The sequence below is a fragment of the Amblyraja radiata genome, chromosome 9 (genome assembly GCF_010909765.2).
Source record: "Amblyraja radiata isolate CabotCenter1 chromosome 9, sAmbRad1.1.pri, whole genome shotgun sequence".
Classification (NCBI taxonomy): Eukaryota; Metazoa; Chordata; class Chondrichthyes; order Rajiformes; family Rajidae; genus Amblyraja; species Amblyraja radiata.
Genome location: NC_045964.1, coordinates 19,964,839 through 19,986,053, shown reverse-complemented (window position 1 = coordinate 19,986,053; position 21,215 = coordinate 19,964,839). Strand labels below are relative to the sequence as shown.

Genomic DNA, 21,215 nt, shown 5'->3' with positions numbered 1-21,215 from the left:
AAATTCCTAGTTCTTAAATTTGCACAGGAAACAAAAAATATCCCCTATTCTAGAATTTAAATTAACCCCAAAGTCACAGAACTTGATGTGTAGGATGGCACTAGACTACAGATGTTGGTTTAAACCGAACAAATGCTGGAGTAACTCAACGGGACAGGCAACATCTCTGAATAGAAGGAGAAGTTTAGACCCAGTCTCGACCCGAAACGTCACCCATTCCTTCTCACAGAACTTGAGTCAATTTACTTGCCAATGTTGTTAGCTCCCTTACAGGTCATAGACAACTTGAACTTAATTATGTTTGGTGACAAATAATTTAAATCCTGGACTTGCATTGTTCAGGTTAGTTAAACACTGCTTTTTTCTTCTGATCTGACTTTTTTTTGCTGGCACACTACTTTGCAGAATGTCTTTTGTCATCCAAATCCCAGAATGTGACATAGCACCATCAAGATTCAATGCTGTTTTTCCTATGACTCTTGAAATGGCAGGTGTAAACCGTAGACAAGTAACGTCCTTAAGTTATGATTTCTTTATTTTTAATGAAATTAATATCCCTAAATTTAAGCATTTATTTCTCATTCAATACACTTCAATAAAATGATATGCTAGTACTGTAATGGCTCTTTGGCAAGATTCTGTGGTTTCAAGGATCTGTATTTCTGCAATTGCAGCTTCTTTACTCAATCCTGTTAACTGTCTGATTTCTTTTCTGCATTTTTTCCATATGCTTATTATTTTGATATTCTCTTTTAAACTTATGTTAAACTTGTGCACACATGACTCTGCTGCATTTAATCATACTTGTTACTTTCTATGTGTAGGCCATTCTTCCATTGACATACATGAGCAGTGACATTTTTGTTGGTGTTTTATGACTTTTTATAATGTTTTGAAGATTTCAGACGTATCAAATATCTACATTTATTTGCACAAATTAGCTTTTATTTATCACGTTGGACGAGAACAAATTCAAGCATTTTACTATCAAGCACAGATTTATTATACCCATTAATAAATTAAGATATTATTATTGAAATCTGTACTATTACTAAAACTCTTATCTTGTCCTCTTCCGGTTTACGTTGTTTTTAAATTTGCGCAAAAACGGTACTCTATATCGCTAGGATATTTTCGCCACCTTACTCACCATTCCCCTCTGTTCCAAGCACACCAAGTTTTGCTCCGATCGGTGAAATATTACAAAAGCTATTGGTCTGTTATTCGCCAGGACAGCGACTCCCCTTCCGGAACCCGCTGTCAATCACCGGCATGGAGAATAAAGCTGAAGGAACGGAGTGTGGGCTGTGTTCCGCGGGCGGGGGCTGGTTGTGTCCGCGGGCGGGGGCTGCCTGTGTCCGCGGGCGGGGGCTGCCTGTGTCCGCGGGCGGGGGCTGTGAGTGCGACAGGCGCTGGGGACGAGAGCCGCTGAGTTGAGTCGGAACCGGAACCGGTGCGCCCACACACACCCCTCCCCTACACTCCCCCTCCCCTACACTCCTCCTCCCCTACACCCCCCCCTCCCCAACACCACCCCACCCCTACACCCCCCCTCCCTTACACCCACCCACCCCTACACCCACCCTCCCCTACACCCACCCTCCCCTACACCCAACCTCCCCTACACCCACCCTCCCTTACACCCACCCTCCCCTACACCCCCCCTCCCCTACACCCCCCCCCCTCCCCTATACTCCCCTCCCCTAAACTCCCCCTCCCCTAAACACCCCTCCCCTAAATTCAGTAAGTTGACATCAAGGTACAGCAAATGGGCAAGTAGGTGCTTTTTATTTTGGACGTCTTTGCCAAGTGGTGGTAAGACAGAAGTAACAAAATCTTAAATTGAGCAGTCTATTGATGAGACCACATGAGGAATACTGTGTGCCGTCAGTCTCTATACCTACAGAAAAACTTGCTTTCTTTGAGGATGTGAAATTTGGCTTTCGTAAACTTCTGCTCCTAGGAAGTTATCCTTGGTGGTCAGGCTGTATGACTAGATTATTTTCACGTTTAAAATAATGTAATTGAAACATTAAAGATTCTGGGAGGAGTTGACAAATGCAAAGAGTTTGTTGATTACACTCTGGAGAATCTGGAACTAAAAAATTGTCATTCAGGACTGAAATTAGTAATTTCTTTGCTGAAGTGGTTGTAAAGCTTTGGATTATTTATCTCTACACTCTGAGATCGATTGAGTTTTGGATGCTAAGGGAATAAGAATATATGGAGAACAGAGAAGAAATAGGGGTTGTGGTTCAAGGTTAACTACAGCCTTAAATTGTTGAGCTGGATGAAGGGGCCACTTGGCCTGCTCCTACTTCTATTTCTTATGTTGTTATGTTCTTGTTCCAGGCAAGTTGTATGAAACAGGGGGCTGTGACATGTCGCTTGTAAACTTCGAAACTGCTGCAAGGAGGACATCAAACAACTTATGGTAAGTAACTTCAGTGGAGAAGAAAAGCACTGTGGTCTCAATGAATCTCTCAAACTCATTGAACCTCTCCACCATTCTTCACTTGGATTACAGATTCTCCTGTTCAGTCAATTTAAAACAAAATCATTGGTGATGTGTACAGAATTTGATTTTAAGAGATCCTATTCTTGAAACATCTCAATGAATTGCTGTTCTGTTTTGTCAATGAACACATTGATCTTAATGGACAGTTCTGACATAAGCAGGAAAAGCTGGTTATCTGAATTGTTGAATTCAGTATTGAATCTTGCATTATGTCCAGCTGAAAGGTGGATTGAGGTGCTGATTTGCAATTTTACCTGCTTCGCTTGAACAATATTAATGCCTGATGATGGAGATATTTGATTGGGACAGTAGTAAATGAAAGTAAATGATTGCTTGAAGCCCACCAATGCAGAATCGGCAAGCTGCACCTTGAAGTGATTAACCAGGGTTTATTTTCTTCTCGTAGTTGGCATTGACAGAGTTTGTATCACCCGGCCAAACCTGTTCTACATTATCACACACTTTTCACTTGTTCTTTGCAAGTTTAAGTACCCCTTCATCTCGCTTTTCTACTTTTGGTCGTGGATTAATTCTGTTTTGTTCCACTGATGCTGACTGACCTACTGAGTAACTTCAGCATATCATTTTTATTTCTGATTTCTCATATTGGAAGTGATTTGCTTATCAGTAACTGCAGTTTCCTGTTTCACTTGTTTCAGTGTCATGCCAGAATTAAATTGTGTACATTTCCAGGGGATCCAGCCTGCAATTTTCTGGTCACATTACCAAAATTTGTGGATTTTGTTCACTGAATTGGAAATCCTGTCTAGACATTTCTGCAAAAGTTAGTATTGCTGTATCTCTATTCTAGGGACCCCAGTTTGATCTGATGTCGGGTGCTATTTGTACGGAGTTTGTACATTCACACCGTGAAATAGTGTCGTTCAAATACCCTGGTTTCCTCCGATATCCCAAAGGTGTTTGCAGATGGCAACTGTAACTGACTCATTGGTGGTGGTTAAAGGCAAAAAGAATCAAAGGGGAGGTCATAGTGTAAGAGAAAATAAGTTAGATAGATATAAGGAAGAAAAAGGAGGGGGATGAAAATAATGGGATTGCTCCTTTTGGAGCTAACATGGATCCAGTGTGTCAAATGACTTCCTCCTTTGGTGTTCCAAGTATTAGAACATGTGGATAGTGGGAGGTTATATAACCCTTTGATACGTACCAGTTAGATTCTGACTGATCAACGCTTCACTTTTTTCTGCCTTGCCTTCATTTCCTATTGCCTAATAAAAAAATTGCAATCTCACTCCTGAAGATGTCTCGATTGGCCCAGCAAACTCAATCTTTTACCACAATGCTAGATTCCTGTGCACTTTACATGGAGAGAAAAGTTTTCTGATGCAGTTAAAAATGATCCACCTTTAACTTTAACTTTACATACTCTAGTTCTGAGCTTCTTCACCAGAGGAGATACATATTTGTATGTATCCTGTTGAATCTGTTTCCAATTGTCATAGACAATAGGTGCAGGAGTAGGCCATTCGGCCCTTCGAGCCAGCACCGCCATTCAATGTGATTATGGCTGATCCCCAATCAGTACCCCGTTCCTGCCTTCTCCCCATATCCCCTGACTCCGCTATTTTTAGGAGCCCTATCTAGCTCTCTCTTGAAAGCATCCAGAGAACCCGCCCCCACTGCCCTCTGAGGCAGAGAATTCCACAGACTCACTCTCTGTGAGAAAAAGTGTTTCCGTTCTAAATGGCTTACTCCTTATTCTTAAACTGTGGCCCCTGATTCTGGACTTCCCCCAACATTGGGAACATGTTTCCTGCCTCTCGCATGTCCAAACCCTTAACAATCTTATATGTTTCAATGAGACCCTCTCATCCTTCTAAACTCCAGAGTGTACAAGCCCAGCTGCTCCATTCTCTCAGCATATGACAGTCCCGCCATCCCGGGAATTAACCTTGTAAACCTACGCTGTAAACCTCAATAGCAAGAATGTCCTTCCTCAAATTAGGGGACCAAAACTGTACACAATACTCCAGGTGTGGTCTCACTAGGGCTCTGTACAACTGCAGAAGGACCTCTTTGCTCCTATATTCGATTACTCTTGTTATAAAGGCCAACATGCCATTCGCTTTCTTCACTGCTTGCTGTACCTGCATGCTTACTTTCATAGACTGATGTACAAGGACCCCTAGATCCCCTTGTACTTCCCCTTTTCCCAACTTGATGCCGTTTAGATAGTAATCTGCCTTCCTGTTTTTGCTACCAAAGTAGATAACCTCACATTTATCCGCATTAAACTTCATCTGCCATGCATCTGCCCACTCCCCCAACCTGTCCAAGTCACCCTGCACTCTCATAGCATCCTCCTCACAGTTCACACTGCCACCCAGCTTTGTGTCATCTGCAAATTTGCTAATGTGCTAATGTTACTTTGAAATCTGCAAATTTGCTAATGTTACTTTGACTCTCAACTAGGGGATTTACATACCACGATTATACAATGTCCTCATCATTTATCATTTTAAACTTTGGCAACATACTAATGTATCTGCATTGTGCTTCCTCAATAGCCAACGTATCTTTCCTGCAAAATGGTGCTTAAAATTAATTGCAGTAGTCCTGATGTAACTGACCAAGATTCTGTGAAATAAAGGTTTCATTTCTTCATTTATGTTCTCCAATTCTATGGAGATAGAAGCTAATATTTATTCCCAATCTTTGTCTTGTACTTTGTACACTTGGGATTGCTCTCTTCAGCACTGTTGGAAATGAATTGTCAAATTCATTTAACAATATGATGTTGATGAAATCACAGTTAAGCTCCGCTTTATCCTTATCCAATTTTGACACATTTTCCCAGAAGGTTTGCTGGATTGATAATGATTAAGTACATAAACTCCAGATATTTTTTTTCCTGTTGGTATTCCAAGATAGTTCTCATGAATAGAAGTTAAACCAATTCTGCTCTGAGTCATAGAGCCATACAGCGTAGAAATAGGCCCTTCGGCCCAACTTGCTCGTACCAACAAATTTATTTTGCTGGTAGAAGTAACATAAAGCATTGGAGGCAAGTGACCAAACTGAAAGCTTTTAAATCCTTTTAAAATTATTTATTATTGTAGCATATAATTTTCTATTGAATGGAAGAATCACACAGTTCCTCCAACCACTGTGTTGGTGTAGTGTTGTAACTCGACTAATCTCAACAGTGGGGCAGAACAGATGGGTTGCTTGTTTTTCCATCAAATGAGAAATAGTTCAGAGGTAACATGTGCTTGTTAGAAATGAAGATCTGCTGGTCGAAGTAAAAACTGCTGTGATGGGAACCATGTCTAAATCACTTTGTCACCTGAACCTGATTGTATTTTTCAATTTGTGGAATATTGCTTGAAGTTGTGTCCAGTGCTATTTGTTTTAAAAGCAGCAATATAGGTCAGGGCAATAGTGATGTTTTTTAATAATGCTATTCCTCAATTGAAGCTTAGGTTGTGTTCTTTATAGCTGAAGGAATGCTCAGCATTTCAGCTGCAAATTGTTAACGTGACATCCTCTGAAGATTACAATCTTTTCTTTTTTGAAACACGTATGTTATTTATAGTGTTGTCCAAGATTAAAAGGGGTTATAAAATGAAAGTCACCTTCGATACTGAACATTTCAAAATATAATTTGTGATCCTCTTAACCAGTTGCAAAGTAAGTAGGATTGATGGCTTTCATGAACTAAAGTGCAACAAAGTGTTTCCAACCACTCTCTCCCCTTTGCAGGGACACAGATTCCCATCTATCAAGCTCTACCTCAGTTAGATTTTATCCACATGATCTGGTATGTATTCGATATAAAGTTGTGGTTCACATAAAATTGTGTTGGCTTGTTATATATTTTGGAATCTGTTTGAAATGTATGATTATGGGCGATGCAGAAAAGAAAATACTAAAGTATTGCAATCTGGTTATCTTGTTGTGATACAAAAATATTTAAAACTTGAGTTTGATCAATCATGAGATATACATGTTTATTTGTATATAGCATTTTCTGAATACTTGTGCTTGGATGTGCAATAAAAGTTGCTCTGTTGGGCGTAGATTTAAATGCTAAGTAAGACCAGTCCTAAACGAATAATCAACCTCAAATCAAATAAATGTGTGTTAGAGGTCTTGAAAACAATTTATATTTTGATTTTTTATTATCAACAATATAAAAGAGTTAAGAGAGTAAATGTAGAAACAGTAAACCCTGACTGAAATAAAGATTGTTAAATTACATATTTGATATTGTTTAATTATAGTTCGTGATTACTGCTAATAAGCAAATTGTACTTCCTGTTTGACATCACTGAATCGAATATAAAGCTATATTTAATTGCCAAGTTTCTTTGAAAACATTTACAACACAGTCTAGAAATTGTCAGACTCAAGATAATATATTTTATTTTAATAAATAATGAAGCAAAATGCGCAAATATGGAATTTCAAGATAATTCAAAATGAAAAATCCATTTGTTGAACATCAGCCTTGGATTGGAAATTAGTTCAGAATAAAATGCCTGCTTTGCTTGAACATATTAGTTTGGCACAAAATGGCATTCCCAATAATTAAATGTGCAACATCAAACAATCTGCTGGAAGAAGACAGTGGCTGAACAGCATCCATAAAGGGAAATGGACAGTCAAAGTTTTGGGTTGGGACCCTTCATTGAGACTGAAAGAGAAGTGGGCGGTAGTTAGTATAAAGAGGTGTGGAGGCAATCTGGGCAATAGTTCTCTTTCTGGGGTGGCACAGTTGCACAGCAGTATTGCTGCCTTACAGTGCCGGAGACCTGAGTTTGATCCTGACAATAGGTGCTGTTTGAACGGAGCTTCCACGTTCTCCCTGTGGCCGCGTGGGTTTCCTCTGGGTGCTCTGGATCTTCCCACTCTCCAAAGACGTGCAGGTTTGTAAGATAATTTTTGTAAGTCCAGAATTAGGGGTCACAGTTTAAAGATAAGAGGGAAGTCTTTTAGGACCGAGATGAGAAAATCATTTTTTACACAGATAGTGGTGAATCTGTGGAATTCTCTGCCACAGAAGGTAGTTGACGCCAGTTCATTGGCTATATTTAAGAGGGAGTTAGATGTGGACCTTGTGGCTAAAGGGATCAGGGGGTATGGAGAGAAGGCAGGGATGGGATACTGAGTTGGATGATCAGCCATGATCATATCGAATGGCGGTGCAGGCTCGAAGGGCCGAATGGCCTACTCCTGCACCTATTTTCTATGTTTCTATGTTAATTGGCTTCTGTAAATTTTAAATGGACCAGAGTGTTTTGGATAGTGCAAGCATATGGGGTGTATTTCCACGCAGCATCTCTAAAGCTGGTAAAGGATCGATGGGTTCAGCTGAGATGGGGCTGATGGAATTGAGTGGGGAAGGAAAGAGTCGAAATAACGACAGAAGTTGGGAGGCGATAGGTACAGGGAACCTCGTGCTGCAGATGATGGGATCTGATCGGAAAGGAAGGTGAAGCTTGAAACCAACTCAGACAGGTGGACTGGAAAGATGGGAACAGTAGGAATAAGGGGACCTAGTGTGAGTGATGAACAGACGGAGTGGGTTGGATGGGGAAAGAAACTGGGTGATGAGGAGATGGGCAAGAGGGGGTGGGTGTGAACAGAAGGTTGTATGTGAGAGGACCAGGGTAGAAAATGAGAAAGATAAAAGCGCGCAGGGCACAGCGGGAGAGCAAGTTATCTGAAAGTGGAGAATTTGGTGTTCATGCCATCAGGTTGTACAATACACAGGTGGAATACGAGGTGCGTTTGTGTTTGGTCTCACCCTGGCAATGGAGGAGGCTATGGACACTGCTTTTGTCTCAGCCTGTTGGCTCCCAATAGACGATAGACAGTAGATGTAAGAGTAGGCCATTCGGGCCTACGAGCCATCATCGCCATTCACTGTGATCATGACTGATCATCCATAATTAGTACCCTGTTTTTTCAGTACCTCTTTATATTTGCTATCTCCCCATGCTCTTAGTCCAGATGAAGGGTGTCAATCTGAAATGTCTGTCCTTTTCCCTTCACAGATGCTACCTGACCTGTTTGAATTCCTCCAACAGATTGTTTATTACGTCAGATTCCAGCATCTGCAGTCGCTTGTGACTCAATTAAATGTGCAGGCTTACTTCAAATCAAAAACGCAGTGCAACTTTACACGTTAGCATGTTTCAAGCTCTTCTTTAACTTAACCCACTTACAGTTGTCTCTTCCACAGATTCGGCTGAACAGGTTGTTGACAATGGATCCAGATCTCCTGGAGCAGCAGGACACTGACCTTAGCCCAGACCTACAGGATCACACACAACCACAGGAGCAGGCCCAGAAAATCAAGCACTACTACCGGTTCTGGCTCCTTCCCAAGATATGGATTGGAGTGAACTTTGACCGCCTGACTCTATTGGCTTTATTTGATAGGTATGAGATATAACCAAATGTTCACTCAATGCCACACTTGTATGTTTTTTTACAAAGTAAACATTTAGGACATGGAAAACAGTATTATTTTTATTTTGCCCCCATTTTTAAAAATTATATATTGTTTCATTGTTGCTCTGGTTTATTTGCTCTTCCCAGCAAGTGTCAGTAGTTTATTTATCCATGAAGGTCATCATAGTTCTCAAAAAAAATGTTGTCAATTGGTATCTATACTCGGGCATCTTCTATATTTAATGGAGAATGGAAACCCTGTCTGACTTGAATTTCAGCGTGCCAAGCCAAGAGACACTGACCATTTGAAAGAGCTCTATCTTTTGTTGGCCCAGAATTTCCCGAGTGAGGTTTTGATAACTCTTTCGCTGCCTATGTTCCATAATTCACCAACTTTTTAGAAGGCGGTGAATTTATGATTCACCAACTTTTTAGAAGGATGCTCTTGCTGGCCCAGTTGGTCCTAAAATTGGACAGCAAGGATCTGTCGGTTGGCAGATCCTCCAGTGCCATAATGGAATCAAGTAGTTGCCCGAGAACAAGCTATGCCTCCAATGTTGTCACCTATTAAAGTTGACTACAGCTAAATTCTATTAACATTGAGAAGCATTCACGAAGTCTTTCATAAAAAATAAAACAAACCCAAACCATTAAAAATTATTAATATTAACATAACAGAAGCCACTTTAACATTGAATTGTTTTATCTGGAACTTTTTATGATTGCTAATTATCTAAAATCATACCGTTTTACCTATCTCAAAATGTAATATAGGTTTAAATCAGGGTTTTTTTATTTGCCACAAATCAAAAGAAAGCTCAGTATCAGAGGAAATGAATTGTAAAATATGGTTTATTTGATTTTTCTTTTTCTTTTGCTGATTTCCCCCTCGCCCACCCATCGTGCTGTTCCCATCAAATAAATGAGGTTCTAGATCATCTCCAAGTAAACTTTTGCTTTTCTTTAGATTAATCGCTGAGTATAGCAGTGGAGCTTAGATGAGAAATCACTGCTGGAGTCAAGCCAATAAATTTAGAATTCCTTCATGCACACAGGTCCCCAAAGTCGTGCTGCGAAATACTGAACTAAAGGTGTTACCAGTGAAATCCAGGCTATTAGCTCATTCTTCACGCTAGGAATTGCACCTGGAACCGACTGCACATGATTGCTAACTATTTTTAATCATGCTCAATATCCAGTTTAAAAAGGAACCCAAAGCAAAACGTCGCCTATCTATTCCCTCCAAAGATGCTAATGGTCCACTAAGTTACTCCAGTATTTAGTGTTTTGCTCAAAATTACAGCATCAGATGTTCCTTATGTCTTCAAAATGTAATGTTTGTTCAAACCAGGAATTGCTATGCAATAAAATTTAAAAAAATTAAAATCTGAAATTCACGGAAATCAATTACAAAGTACAGTTTCTGTTATTTGAATAGTTATAAGTTTTTTGTTATTAAATTAATTGGTTTTAATCTGATTAATATAAATGGTGGAAAGACATTTTCAGACCAACAAAGTGAGCATTCCTATTGTGTGATTTTAAGTCTGTAATGAAATGTTGGATCTCACACTCTGCTGTAATTTAAAGCTTTGTTTCTGTTTATAGGATCAACTTGACCAACCACTGCTAAATAGTGTTTAATTGCTCGTTGCAGGCATCACTAAATAATTGGGTGCATCATTGCTTACAAGCTGCAATTTAGAGGAGCACCCTTTGAATTAGAATCGTGTCCATTAGTGCTAGCTCATGAATTCTCTGATTGAGATGATTTTTTTCAGATCTTTAGTGTTTGTTGTATAATGTTCAAGTTGAAATTCTTATGAATACTAGAGCTGTAATTCGGATATTAAACAATACATTTTTAACCAATACTCTTGTAAGCACAAGTTCAGAAGGTTAGGAAAAAATCATCTGCACTCTGGACCATTGACAGATAGATATATATGTTAATATTTTTGGGCACCTTTATTTTGCAATTTTAAACATTACGATTCCATGTAAGCATCTTTCAGATTATATACTCCCTGGTTTTCATAGTTGAACCATGCAGTCAAGTCTCATCTAGATTCTGCATACAGAAGACTGATATCAACAACAGATCAGCTTGAACAGCTTTAAAAAAAAAAGTGACTTTAACACTAAGCCTTGAAGGTAGATCAATTATTTCAGGCAGAGGATACTGTCAATTGAAAGATCAATAGGTGGCACCAGATTGATACATCTTGCCATTTGGCTTCCATCATAAAAGCATTTTTCATTTACATGTGCAAACAGGTTGCCTGCTCTTCAGGCATTCGGGAACAATATGGAAAGAAAAGGCACCCCTGTTTACTTTCCTACCATCATCTGAATAAACAAGATAAAGTGAAATGTTGTTTTAACTTTTACTTTATTTGATGAAATTTCCAATCGGAATCTGATTATGGGTCAAAGCAGTCTTATGAGTCGAGTCTGTAATTTTTAAATTGATGTTTTACAGCAGAGTAAGAAAGAAAATAAAGAACTATGTCACGTTCATCATTTAATTTGGCAAATCAAGATTTGCAGTTTCACAGGAAATTTAATTGAATCCTGGAGTCAAATCTTCAAAATATATAGGTAACATTTCCTGAATAAGTTGAAACTTGGCTCTATTGATATAGCAAGAAATCAGTAAGGCAAGAATTAATCTAGAGGTGTTGTGGCATTTGGCTGTATATTTTCCGTTGTTTTTACATTACGTAACAATTTACATAATTTGGTGTGATGTTCCCACGTGAAGCAGATCAGTTCTACTTTCAAACTCTGCTTAATTTAGAGTTACTTTCCAAAACATCCTGGAATAATTATTCTGATTTGTCCTTAGGAATCGTGAAATCATGGAGAATGTTTTGGCCATTGTTTTGGCAATTCTTGTTGCCTTCCTTGGATCTGTTTTGTTAATTGACGGATTCTTTAAAGACATTTGGGTCTTCCAGTTTTGCCTGGTTATTGCCAGCTGTCAATATTCACTTCTGAAGGTATGTGTTTTATTGGTGAAGAATATTAGATGAAAAAATACCAATAAATCATGAAATAAATTACAATTTTCTTAATTTCTTTTTATTAGAGTGTCCAACCTGACTCTTCCTCTCCAAGACATGTAAGTTTAACTAATTGTTTTTTTGACAAGTTTTTCAAGTTACTAACAAGCACTGATTTAGTATGATGCATTTGATTGAGGAAACAATACAGGTAGTTCTGCTATTACATAATACAGGTGCACAACCTTTTATCCGAAAGCCTTGGGACCAGACACTTCTCGGATTTCGGAATTTTTCGGATTTCCGAATGGAAGTTTTGTAGCGTAGATTAGGTAGGTAGCGCGGGCGGCTTGAAACGTCTGGAGCGGCTGCCTCCTCCCCGGAGACCGGGGAATCATTGTAAATCATTGCTTAAATGTTAGTCAGTTAGTTTGGAGGGATTTTATGTGATGGGGGGGGTGAAGGGGGAAACTTTAATTCTTAGACCCCTACCTGGTCGGAGAGGCGGGGAGCGGGCAATGCCTTACCGGGTCGCCATGCAGTAAGCTCCGGAGCGCTGTGGCCGCCGACTCCCAACATTGCGGAGCTGGGGGCTGCGGGCGTCCGGCCGCGGGCGGCGCCGGTTGGAGCTCCGACTCCGGAAACTCTACCCCTGGCTGCGCGGCACTCCAAATCCAGCGCTGCCCGCGGCCAGACGCCCGCAGCCCCAGCTCCGCGATGTTGGGAGTCGGCGGCGTCGCAGCGCTGGGATACCAGCGGGGAGCGGGCAATGCCTTACCGGGTCGCCGTCCGGTAAGTTCCGGAGCGCTGTGGCCGCCGACACACAACATCGCGGAGCTGGGGCTGCGGGCGTCCGGCCGCGGGCGGCGCTGGATTTGGAGCAGACGCCCGCAGCCCCAGCCCCAGCTCTGCGATGTTGGGAGTCAGCGGCCACAGCGCTCCGGAGCTTACTGCACGGCGACCCGGTAAGGCATTGCCCGCTCCCCGCCTCTCCGACCAGGTAGGGGACTAAGAATTAAAGTTTCCCCCTTCACATAAAAGCCCTCCAAACTAACTGACTAACATTTAAGCAATGATTTACAGATGTTTAAGTGTCTCCCCGGTCTCCGGGGAGGAGGCAGCCGCTACAGTAGTACAGACCTGGGTTGACTGTGGGTCGTTTCGGGTCAAGTTTGGCGCCAAACGCGTGCTTTGGTGTGCAGACGACATCCTGGAAAAAATGTCCGGTTTTCGGAGCTTTTCGGTTTCCGGAACTCCGGATAAAAGGTTGTGCACCTGTAGTCACAAATAAACCTCATTCAATAGATATTTGTATTGTAAAAACAATTGTGTCAATGGGGATAAGAGGTTAGGGGATAGAGAGTTACATTCTCACGATAGCAAAGTTATTTTTCCTGCAGCATTTTCAAAAGTAAAGGTTTTTTCAATAACACTAAGTTTTATTTGTTTTTTACAAGCTAAAAATACTAAAGGCTGTATGTTAAATTGTTCAATAGTTTTGGTGCGCAAGTATCAATAGAAGCAATCGATTGTCAATTTAATTGACTGCCTGTAATTAAAATACTGGATGTGTTTTTAAGAAATGACGGTGTTTGATTACCACGGAGAGGTTACATGAAAATAGGTTTTCTTCCCCCAATATTGATTAAATACAAGGCAGCCTTTTATTTTTGCTGCATGTCAATTTCCAAAGTACCTTTTAGATGTTTAATGTTGCACAAAAGGAATAAAAGTATAAATAATTCACACCCAACAATTAACTCGTTCAATCAAAACACAATGTTGGAGTAACTCAGTGGGTAAGGCAGTGTCTGGAGGGAATGGAAAGATGATGTTTTGTGTCAGACCTCTTCTTCATTTTGGTTGTCATTCTGAACATGGTGGTTTAAATATTATTACTTTTGAACAGATCATGCCATAGTGAGCTAATTATAAATTAAATAATTAAAGCAGCATATTATTTATTTTTAATCACAAAATCAGAAAAAAACAATTAATGTTCTGATTAAAAAATAGAATATGCTCTAGAATATTTTAAATATTATTTCAGATCAGAACTATTTATTTTCATCACCATTACATGACTAAGTAATTTAATTATGTACTTTTAAGACGTGCAGCAGGCAAGAAATCAATGTGGTAAGAATATTTTTAACCCTGTGAAAAATGTAATCTCTTAGTTACTCACAGAACAGCCATATTTTAATCACTCCTCCATCACTTTCCCTTCAAAATGTTTTTTAATGGCTGGCATTCAAACTACATTCTTCTATGTTCTGCTATGTCCTCGTATACAGCCTGACTTATGTACCTGAAATCCTTCATCTTAAGTGTCACTGTCAGCATCCTACCTTCTGGATCAAACTAGGGTGCTCATTCTGATCTGTACAGATCTCAAAGTTTGTTGTTCACCACTGCATCAGGGAGTAAACCAAACCTCTAACTCGAAGAGAGAATTTTGGCCACTCGCAGCCAAGAGCAACAGACAGAATAGGCAAGAGCACTGGCCTGCATGGCAAACTTTTCCGAAGTGCAGCCATTCATGGACTACTCGTGCATTGCAACCTCTTACAGGACTGTCTTGAGCTACTTTTCAACCCCCCTCTCTGTTATCGAAGCATCCATTCATTCAGTAACAATACTCTTGCTTGGGTAGAAGGATGGTGTTAGTTTTTTTTAAATACTTGTTTTTAGTGTTCTTTAGCTTTTTTTATGTGAGGGGTGGGGAGGGTTGGGGGAAACTTTCTCTAATCTCAATGCAGATATGATATTTTTTCCGTATCGTATCTGCGTCCGCACTGCGGCCTAACATCGAGGAGTTGACGGCCTTTGCTGGAGACCGATTTCGAGAGCTTCACCGCCGGAGCCCGCGATCCATTTGCCAGAGATTGACCTCAGAGCTCAAACCGTGGGTGCTTGTGGACTTTAACATCACGGAGCCCGCGTTCTCTGGTCAGAGAGCTACATCGGGAACTACGCGGGAGTTTCGATCGCCCCGATGCAGGAGCGACCGACGGCTGCGGGAGCTTTGATCGCCCCGACGGATGGTTCGACTGCCCCGACCACTTGAGAAATAGAGGAAGAAGATTAGACTTTTTTGCCTTTCATCACAGTGAGGAATGTGGGGAATCTGCTGTGGCGGATGTTTATGTTAACTTTTATGCATTTGTGTGTCTTGTTGCTTTTTTTGTTGTTGCTTTTTTGGCTGTATGGTAATTCGCATATCACTGTACCTTAATTGGTACATGTGACAATAAAAGACCATTGAAAGCTTTAACCTACATTGATCACTCAAACCATACTGCCGATTAAATGTCGTAACTGGTTATCTATTACATGGCTTTTTGTGCCAAACTGATTTCTACTTTTCTGATATTAAAGCAATTATAACAAGTGACATAATTACAAAGTATCTTTATGTATTGTGAGAATGTTAAAGATATTATGGAAATGCCTGTTTCTGTTTCTCTTTATAAATTTTTCGACATAGAAAGCAAAGGTACAAGGTTCATATGTACATGGTGAAAAGTTGAGAACATTCTAATTATTCCTACATTTATACCCACATAAATACATGAACACAAATATAAATGAAGGTAAACTTTTTAGGAACACAATTTAATTAAGAAACTGAAATGCAATTGCACACCACACTGGAGGTATTCCTTATGTTCCGGGTCCAGTTAAAACTTATGCAATAGCACAATGTCTTAAGGGTTCAGGTTCAAACTTCTATACAGGTCTTCTGTTTCTGTATTTAAACATTATTTCTGCAAACCATTTAAATATTCTGTCCAATCATTGAGTTATTTTTACAGTGGTAGCTGGTTCCATCTATCAAAGTAAATGTTGAAATCCTTGGCAGTGGGCTTTGATCTACACGAATGCTTAAATTTTGTCAATGTTTCCAGCAAGTCATGTGACAGAAAAGATGAAACCCATAGCATTAAGCAATGTTGGTCACCACTATGTTGATCTCTTGGTTCCCACAAACAACTGCACAGAAAGTTGTTTTATCACTTTGTACCAAACGGAATCATGCGGAGGTAAGTCTTAGGATTTCTAATGCAGGACTAAAAATGTAATTGGAAGGCACTGTTGAGGTTGGAACAGGTTAAACAGTTTTGCTTTGCATCTAAACCAGATATACCAAATGCTTGGGTATTTAGATTGCAGTTTGCTATATTACACATGACCTAAGATTTATTTCCCAATCTTGTGCTGACTGTTGTCTGCATTCTCGTGGGGATCCCTCCTAGGTCTTGTCTGAAAGATTTGATAAAGTAGTGTGCAATCGCCTAATGTGCTCTGGGCAAATTATTGTGTCTTTAGGCAGTATCTCCTGATCTAAGGTGATGAATTCATCCTTTTCCTGGAACATGACTAATATCCAATCATTGTCATAGAGTTATATGGTACAGAAGTGCTTGAACAAAACCAAGCTGCGAGAGGTACTCAGTGAGTTACTCCAGTATTTTGTGTCTACCTTTAAAGAACAAGGTAGTGGGTACATGCTTTTTGAAGATCACCAACTTTGTGTATTTTGAACTAGTCTGCCAGCTGTCCCTGTCGCATAGGGAACCAACTTGTCGAAACCAACCACCTATTTTATCGCATATACGATCATTTTACCAACCCCCCAATTTTACCCAGTATTTCATGAGAGCATACCGATGCCTTAGACGACGTCTGAGAATTTCCGCATCATCCATGCCTGCTAACTGGCATGGTTGCTGGCTGGGATTGAACACTGTGTTATTTCCATTAGTATGTCCCCAAAACAAGAGTAGCAATAGAAATATTGTCACCAGACCAGACATCTCAAAGAATCACAGAACTCAGATACCATACTTGACAGTCTAGATGTTCATGCAGCAATTTAAGTTCATCATATAATTTAACAATAGGTCATAATATTTTCATATTATTCACAGTGACACTTTGCAACAAGCGTCCATCTTTTGCTGTGTTATTATTGCAAATTATTGACGATCTTGTGTATGCATTTATGCGCCTCTCTGGCTGTAGCTCTTTAGTTTTCCTTTTGTTTTCCAAGCATATAAAAGCCCAGAATTTGGAAACATTTCTCTTATCAAATATATACCATGCTAATTACTATGCCCTTGCACATACGAATGATTCGTGCATTTAGAACACTGAGCACCTATAGCCATCTGTGGATTCTGCTCATGTCTGGAAGCCCTCGTGCACTCCATGGTAAAAAGAGAAGAAAGCTGGAAGTACCCTGCAGGTTAAGCAGCACCTGAGAGAGAGAAGAAAAACAAAACCGAAGCAAGATCTTTCATCTGTAACATTAACTCTCTTTGTCGAACTAAGTATTACTAGTACTTTGAGATTTTAGTTCAACTTTCCAGAATCTACAGTATTTTGCTTTTGTGCATTTTCTTGTGTTGGGCACAGTGTGATTACAACCAGATGATATTGGCTTTGCATTCTGTGGGCAGAGTTATGTTTAAGAACAGTACTGCAGAATAACCTTTGTCTTCAGTTAAATGACATTCAATCTTTTGCTTTCTTGTAGGGTCATAATCGGATTATCGCCTACAGCAGGCCTGTCTATTTCTGCATATGCTGTTGCTTGATCTGGCTGTTGGATTATGGAAATAAACATACATCAGCAACAAGATTTAAGTTGTATGGAGTAGCTTTTACCAGCCCTTTACTTTTGGCTTCTGCCAGGGATCTTGTCATGGGTAAGGAGTGGTGTGTCAAAAGATTATTAGGATTTAGAAACAGAACCACTTTTAATCTATTACAATTATTTTTAAAGGGTTTATTAAGTGAAGACTGTTAAAGATTCAATTAATTAATCTACCAACTGGTCCTTTCAACAATCAAAAATATGCATTTTGTTTATATTTTGTGAATTAATCCGATTGGCAGCACGTTCACCAGTATGAAATGGTGTTGATTGAGTGCACGCTTTTTATATCGTTTATTTTCAGAAATGTTAAAGATTTATGCCGAACAAAAATAACGCATAAAAAACGTGAAATTGTAATTGTTCTCAAAGGGGACATTATAAAACTGAATATTGATCTATGAAACTTTAAATGATTGTTTTTCTCTAGCTTGTAAGCATCTGTATGCCTCACACACTGTAGATGAAAAAGATTATAATATACTTTGTTACAGTGAGAGAACAGCTCGATGTCAAGTTTTGAAGCAGGTGCATTTATTTAGTATGATTCACTAATTTTGCTAATCATTCATTTGGCAGAAAAGGTTGGATTTTGAATTAGGCCTGTGCAGAAATGCATATTTCCATGTCATAAGCTGTTTTAATATTGACACAAATTGCACAACACACTCCATCAATTAATAGATGGCATACATAGAATGGCCTCATATATGATATATCAATAAAAATGTTCCAGTTTAACCTTATTACTTTTATTATGGTATTTCAGAGGGTTTGTGTTCCTAAAGAATTGTCCATACCACAATTTTCCATAATGCAACCTTTGCCCATGAATCCCATGTTAGAAGTGAATGTATTCCTCTGGGATGTTTTCTATCATGTTAAAACATTTTATTTGCATTATCAACATGACCCACCACAGTTCTTTAAAAACTGAGGCTTGGGAATGGATGAGACTCCTGGATGAGGAAAGGACTTAGCAAGTGGGTATATTGCATAAAGGATGGGATTGGAGGACTCGAGTGCATGGGTGAAAGGTGCTGTACAAGGAGTTCAAGGGGTGGGGGGCTAGGGCTAGTGGGTAAAAATGCCTTGACTCAGTAGAAGTGGAGTAAGGACTGAGGGATTAGATCTTCTTCTTATCGAGTCCACACACAAGATTAGAAGTTGTTCAGCCAGAGCTGAACACACTTCTCTGCATCTGCACAATGGTGTCTGTCTTGCGCTTCTTGTGCGTGGTGGTGGAAAGATTGGTTGAAACAGGGCCGCGACGTGAACGCTCTTTCCTTGGCCCCGGGATTAGATGATGGAGCCAATGTAAAAGCTGGCTGAGGCAGGCCTTCACAAAACTGTCAGCAATAACATCTCTCAGATAAAATGTTGCACGATGCTGTCTGTATACACGCACACGCACACACACCCACACACACAATATATATTTTATATATCTATATATATATATATATATTTATTTTTTTTGTGATGAGTTTCAGGCGCTATTATCTTGAGCAACTCAGTTTATGTAGAATACACTGGAGCACAATGCTACTCACTCGGAGAAAGGGAGACTGATGCTACTTACTAGGAACAGGCAGTCAATGTAAAATGCCCCCTAACTGAGGAGGTAATATCTGAGTAAAATTTAAAGTAATGGATGAAATTCAAATATTCATCATAAATGCAGAAGATAGACTTGCATTACCAACTTGGTTCTTTTGCTATGTCGCTCTTCCAGGGAGATGCTAAATGCATTTTGTTGTCTCTGTACTGTACACTGACAATGACAATTAAAATTGAATCTGAATCTGAATCTGAATCTTGACTTTTTTTGTCAGTATAGAATTGAACAGTAACCAGATGTTATGTTTGAAATGGATCATTTGTTTAGGTACAGCTTAATTTGCGATATATTCTAATAAGAAACCTGCTGGTTTACAGGAACAATATAGACTGAGGTTGCCGCTTTGTAGCCACGGTTCTTAGTCACCATTACAGGAATAGGAAATGTAAGTACTTTAGACAAAAGCTGTAGTGAGTAAATCCAGTATTGTAACATTCCTTAATAGCTATTGTTTAGGAATTTTTTTAATGAATGTAAACCTTGGAGGTTTATTGACATTATTAAATAGATTTTCTTTTGTGCTGAACTGAACCCTGTTAATAAGGCGCAAAAATGTTGGTCTTTCACTATCTTCTCATATTATGAGATTTGATTTGTTGCTCCTGAGTTAAACTAAACTGAAATTGATTTTTTTTTTCCTAAGGCAGGTTAGAAGTCAGTAATTGTCATTTGAAAGGTTCAAATCATTGTAAACATGAAGTTAAAAGTATTTGCCATAACCGAGTTGCAATTATATGCCATTCAGCAATTCACCCATAAGCGTTCATTTTCCTGGATCACAATGACTATGAAGAAAGAAAAATTGAGTCAGGAATTTAGGGAAATGTGTTGAAATTGCTGGTGGTACCAAATTAATGTGATGGGGGAAATAGAGGGGGAAGGTGTATTTATGTAACCATGAATCTTGGCAATACTGCAGAAGGACTTCGATAAAACTTGCAGTATGAGAGAGAAAAAAAAAGTCAAACCTGCACGAGCTCACTGGGTCAGGCAGCATATGTGGAGGGAAATGTATAGATGCGATATATGGTTGGGACCTTTCATCCTGGTATGTCAGAATGGGTTGCGGAAGTAGTTCAATAAATAAAATATGAGAGGAAAGGAGGGAAAAAAGTGCACATTAGAGGGTCATTTTTTTACGATGGGTAGATTTGGAGAGAGACCTCCCAATACTGTTTCTAGTAGTGGGAGAGTCTTAAGAACAGAGGGCACAGCTTCAGAATAAAAGGGTGAACATTTAGAATGGAGATAAGGAGGAATTTCCTTGAGGAGTGAATCTGTGGAATTTATTGCCAAAGATGACTCTGGAGGGCAAATCATTGAGTATTTTTAAAGCTGTGATTGATAGGTCCTTGAGGAGTAAGGCCAACGTTGTGGGGAGAAGACCTGATCTTACAATGTCGATAGTAAAAAGTAAAGTCATTACATCATAAGAAGGCATAAAATCTTTGATTTTCTATTGATAAACATTAAGGATAAAAATACAGAAATAATGTTCCCCTCCAAATTATAACGTGTTGTTGGGGTGACATTTTGTGCCAGGTGCTCCAAAATGGGAAAGGTGACAGTACTGCATAGAATCATCTCCCGCATGGGTATTCGGTTTGAAGGATTAAATTATGAAGAAAGACTCGAATTTTAGCATTTTTTTAACAGAAGAAGAGAAGCTAAGGATGACTCCTTTTTTAATAAGTTTCAGTTTTATGAAGGATTGAAGCCAAGATTGTGACCACAGTGAGAAGAAATCTTATGTGTGCAAGATGATAGCAAAATGATACAAATATAGGACTAGAAAATAATTGTTTTATATAGTGACTGATTGAACAATGACTTCTCGACATCAAATATTATTGAATTAGAGATTAATTTATTCTATTAAAGGAATTAAATGATTGTTTAAAAAAGCATATATTGAAAGCAATATTGAAAGGGAGAATTGCGATGAGTAGAATTGGAGAAGAATAGTAGCATAGATTCAAGAAGTGAAAT

General features: G+C 39.3%; 1 protein-coding gene across 3 annotated transcripts in view; it reads left to right on the top strand.

The window, feature by feature from the left end:
* The window catches only part of pcnx1 (pecanex 1), a 207,777-nt gene that overhangs the window by 124,532 nt on the left and 62,030 nt on the right, over positions 1-21,215 (top strand). For 2 of the 3 annotated variants that reach the window (XM_033026821.1, XM_033026819.1), the window contains 6 exons: positions 2,353-2,434; positions 6,242-6,299; positions 8,712-8,926; positions 11,787-11,940; positions 12,030-12,062; positions 17,486-17,657. In XM_033026821.1, coding sequence (XP_032882712.1) covers positions 2,353-2,434; positions 6,242-6,299; positions 8,712-8,926; positions 11,787-11,940; positions 12,030-12,062; positions 17,486-17,657 — 714 coding nt within the window. The remainder of the gene's footprint in view (positions 1-2,352; positions 2,435-6,241; positions 6,300-8,711; positions 8,927-11,786; positions 11,941-12,029; positions 12,063-17,485; positions 17,658-21,215) is intronic. The other variant, XM_033026820.1, reaches the window with a different exon arrangement.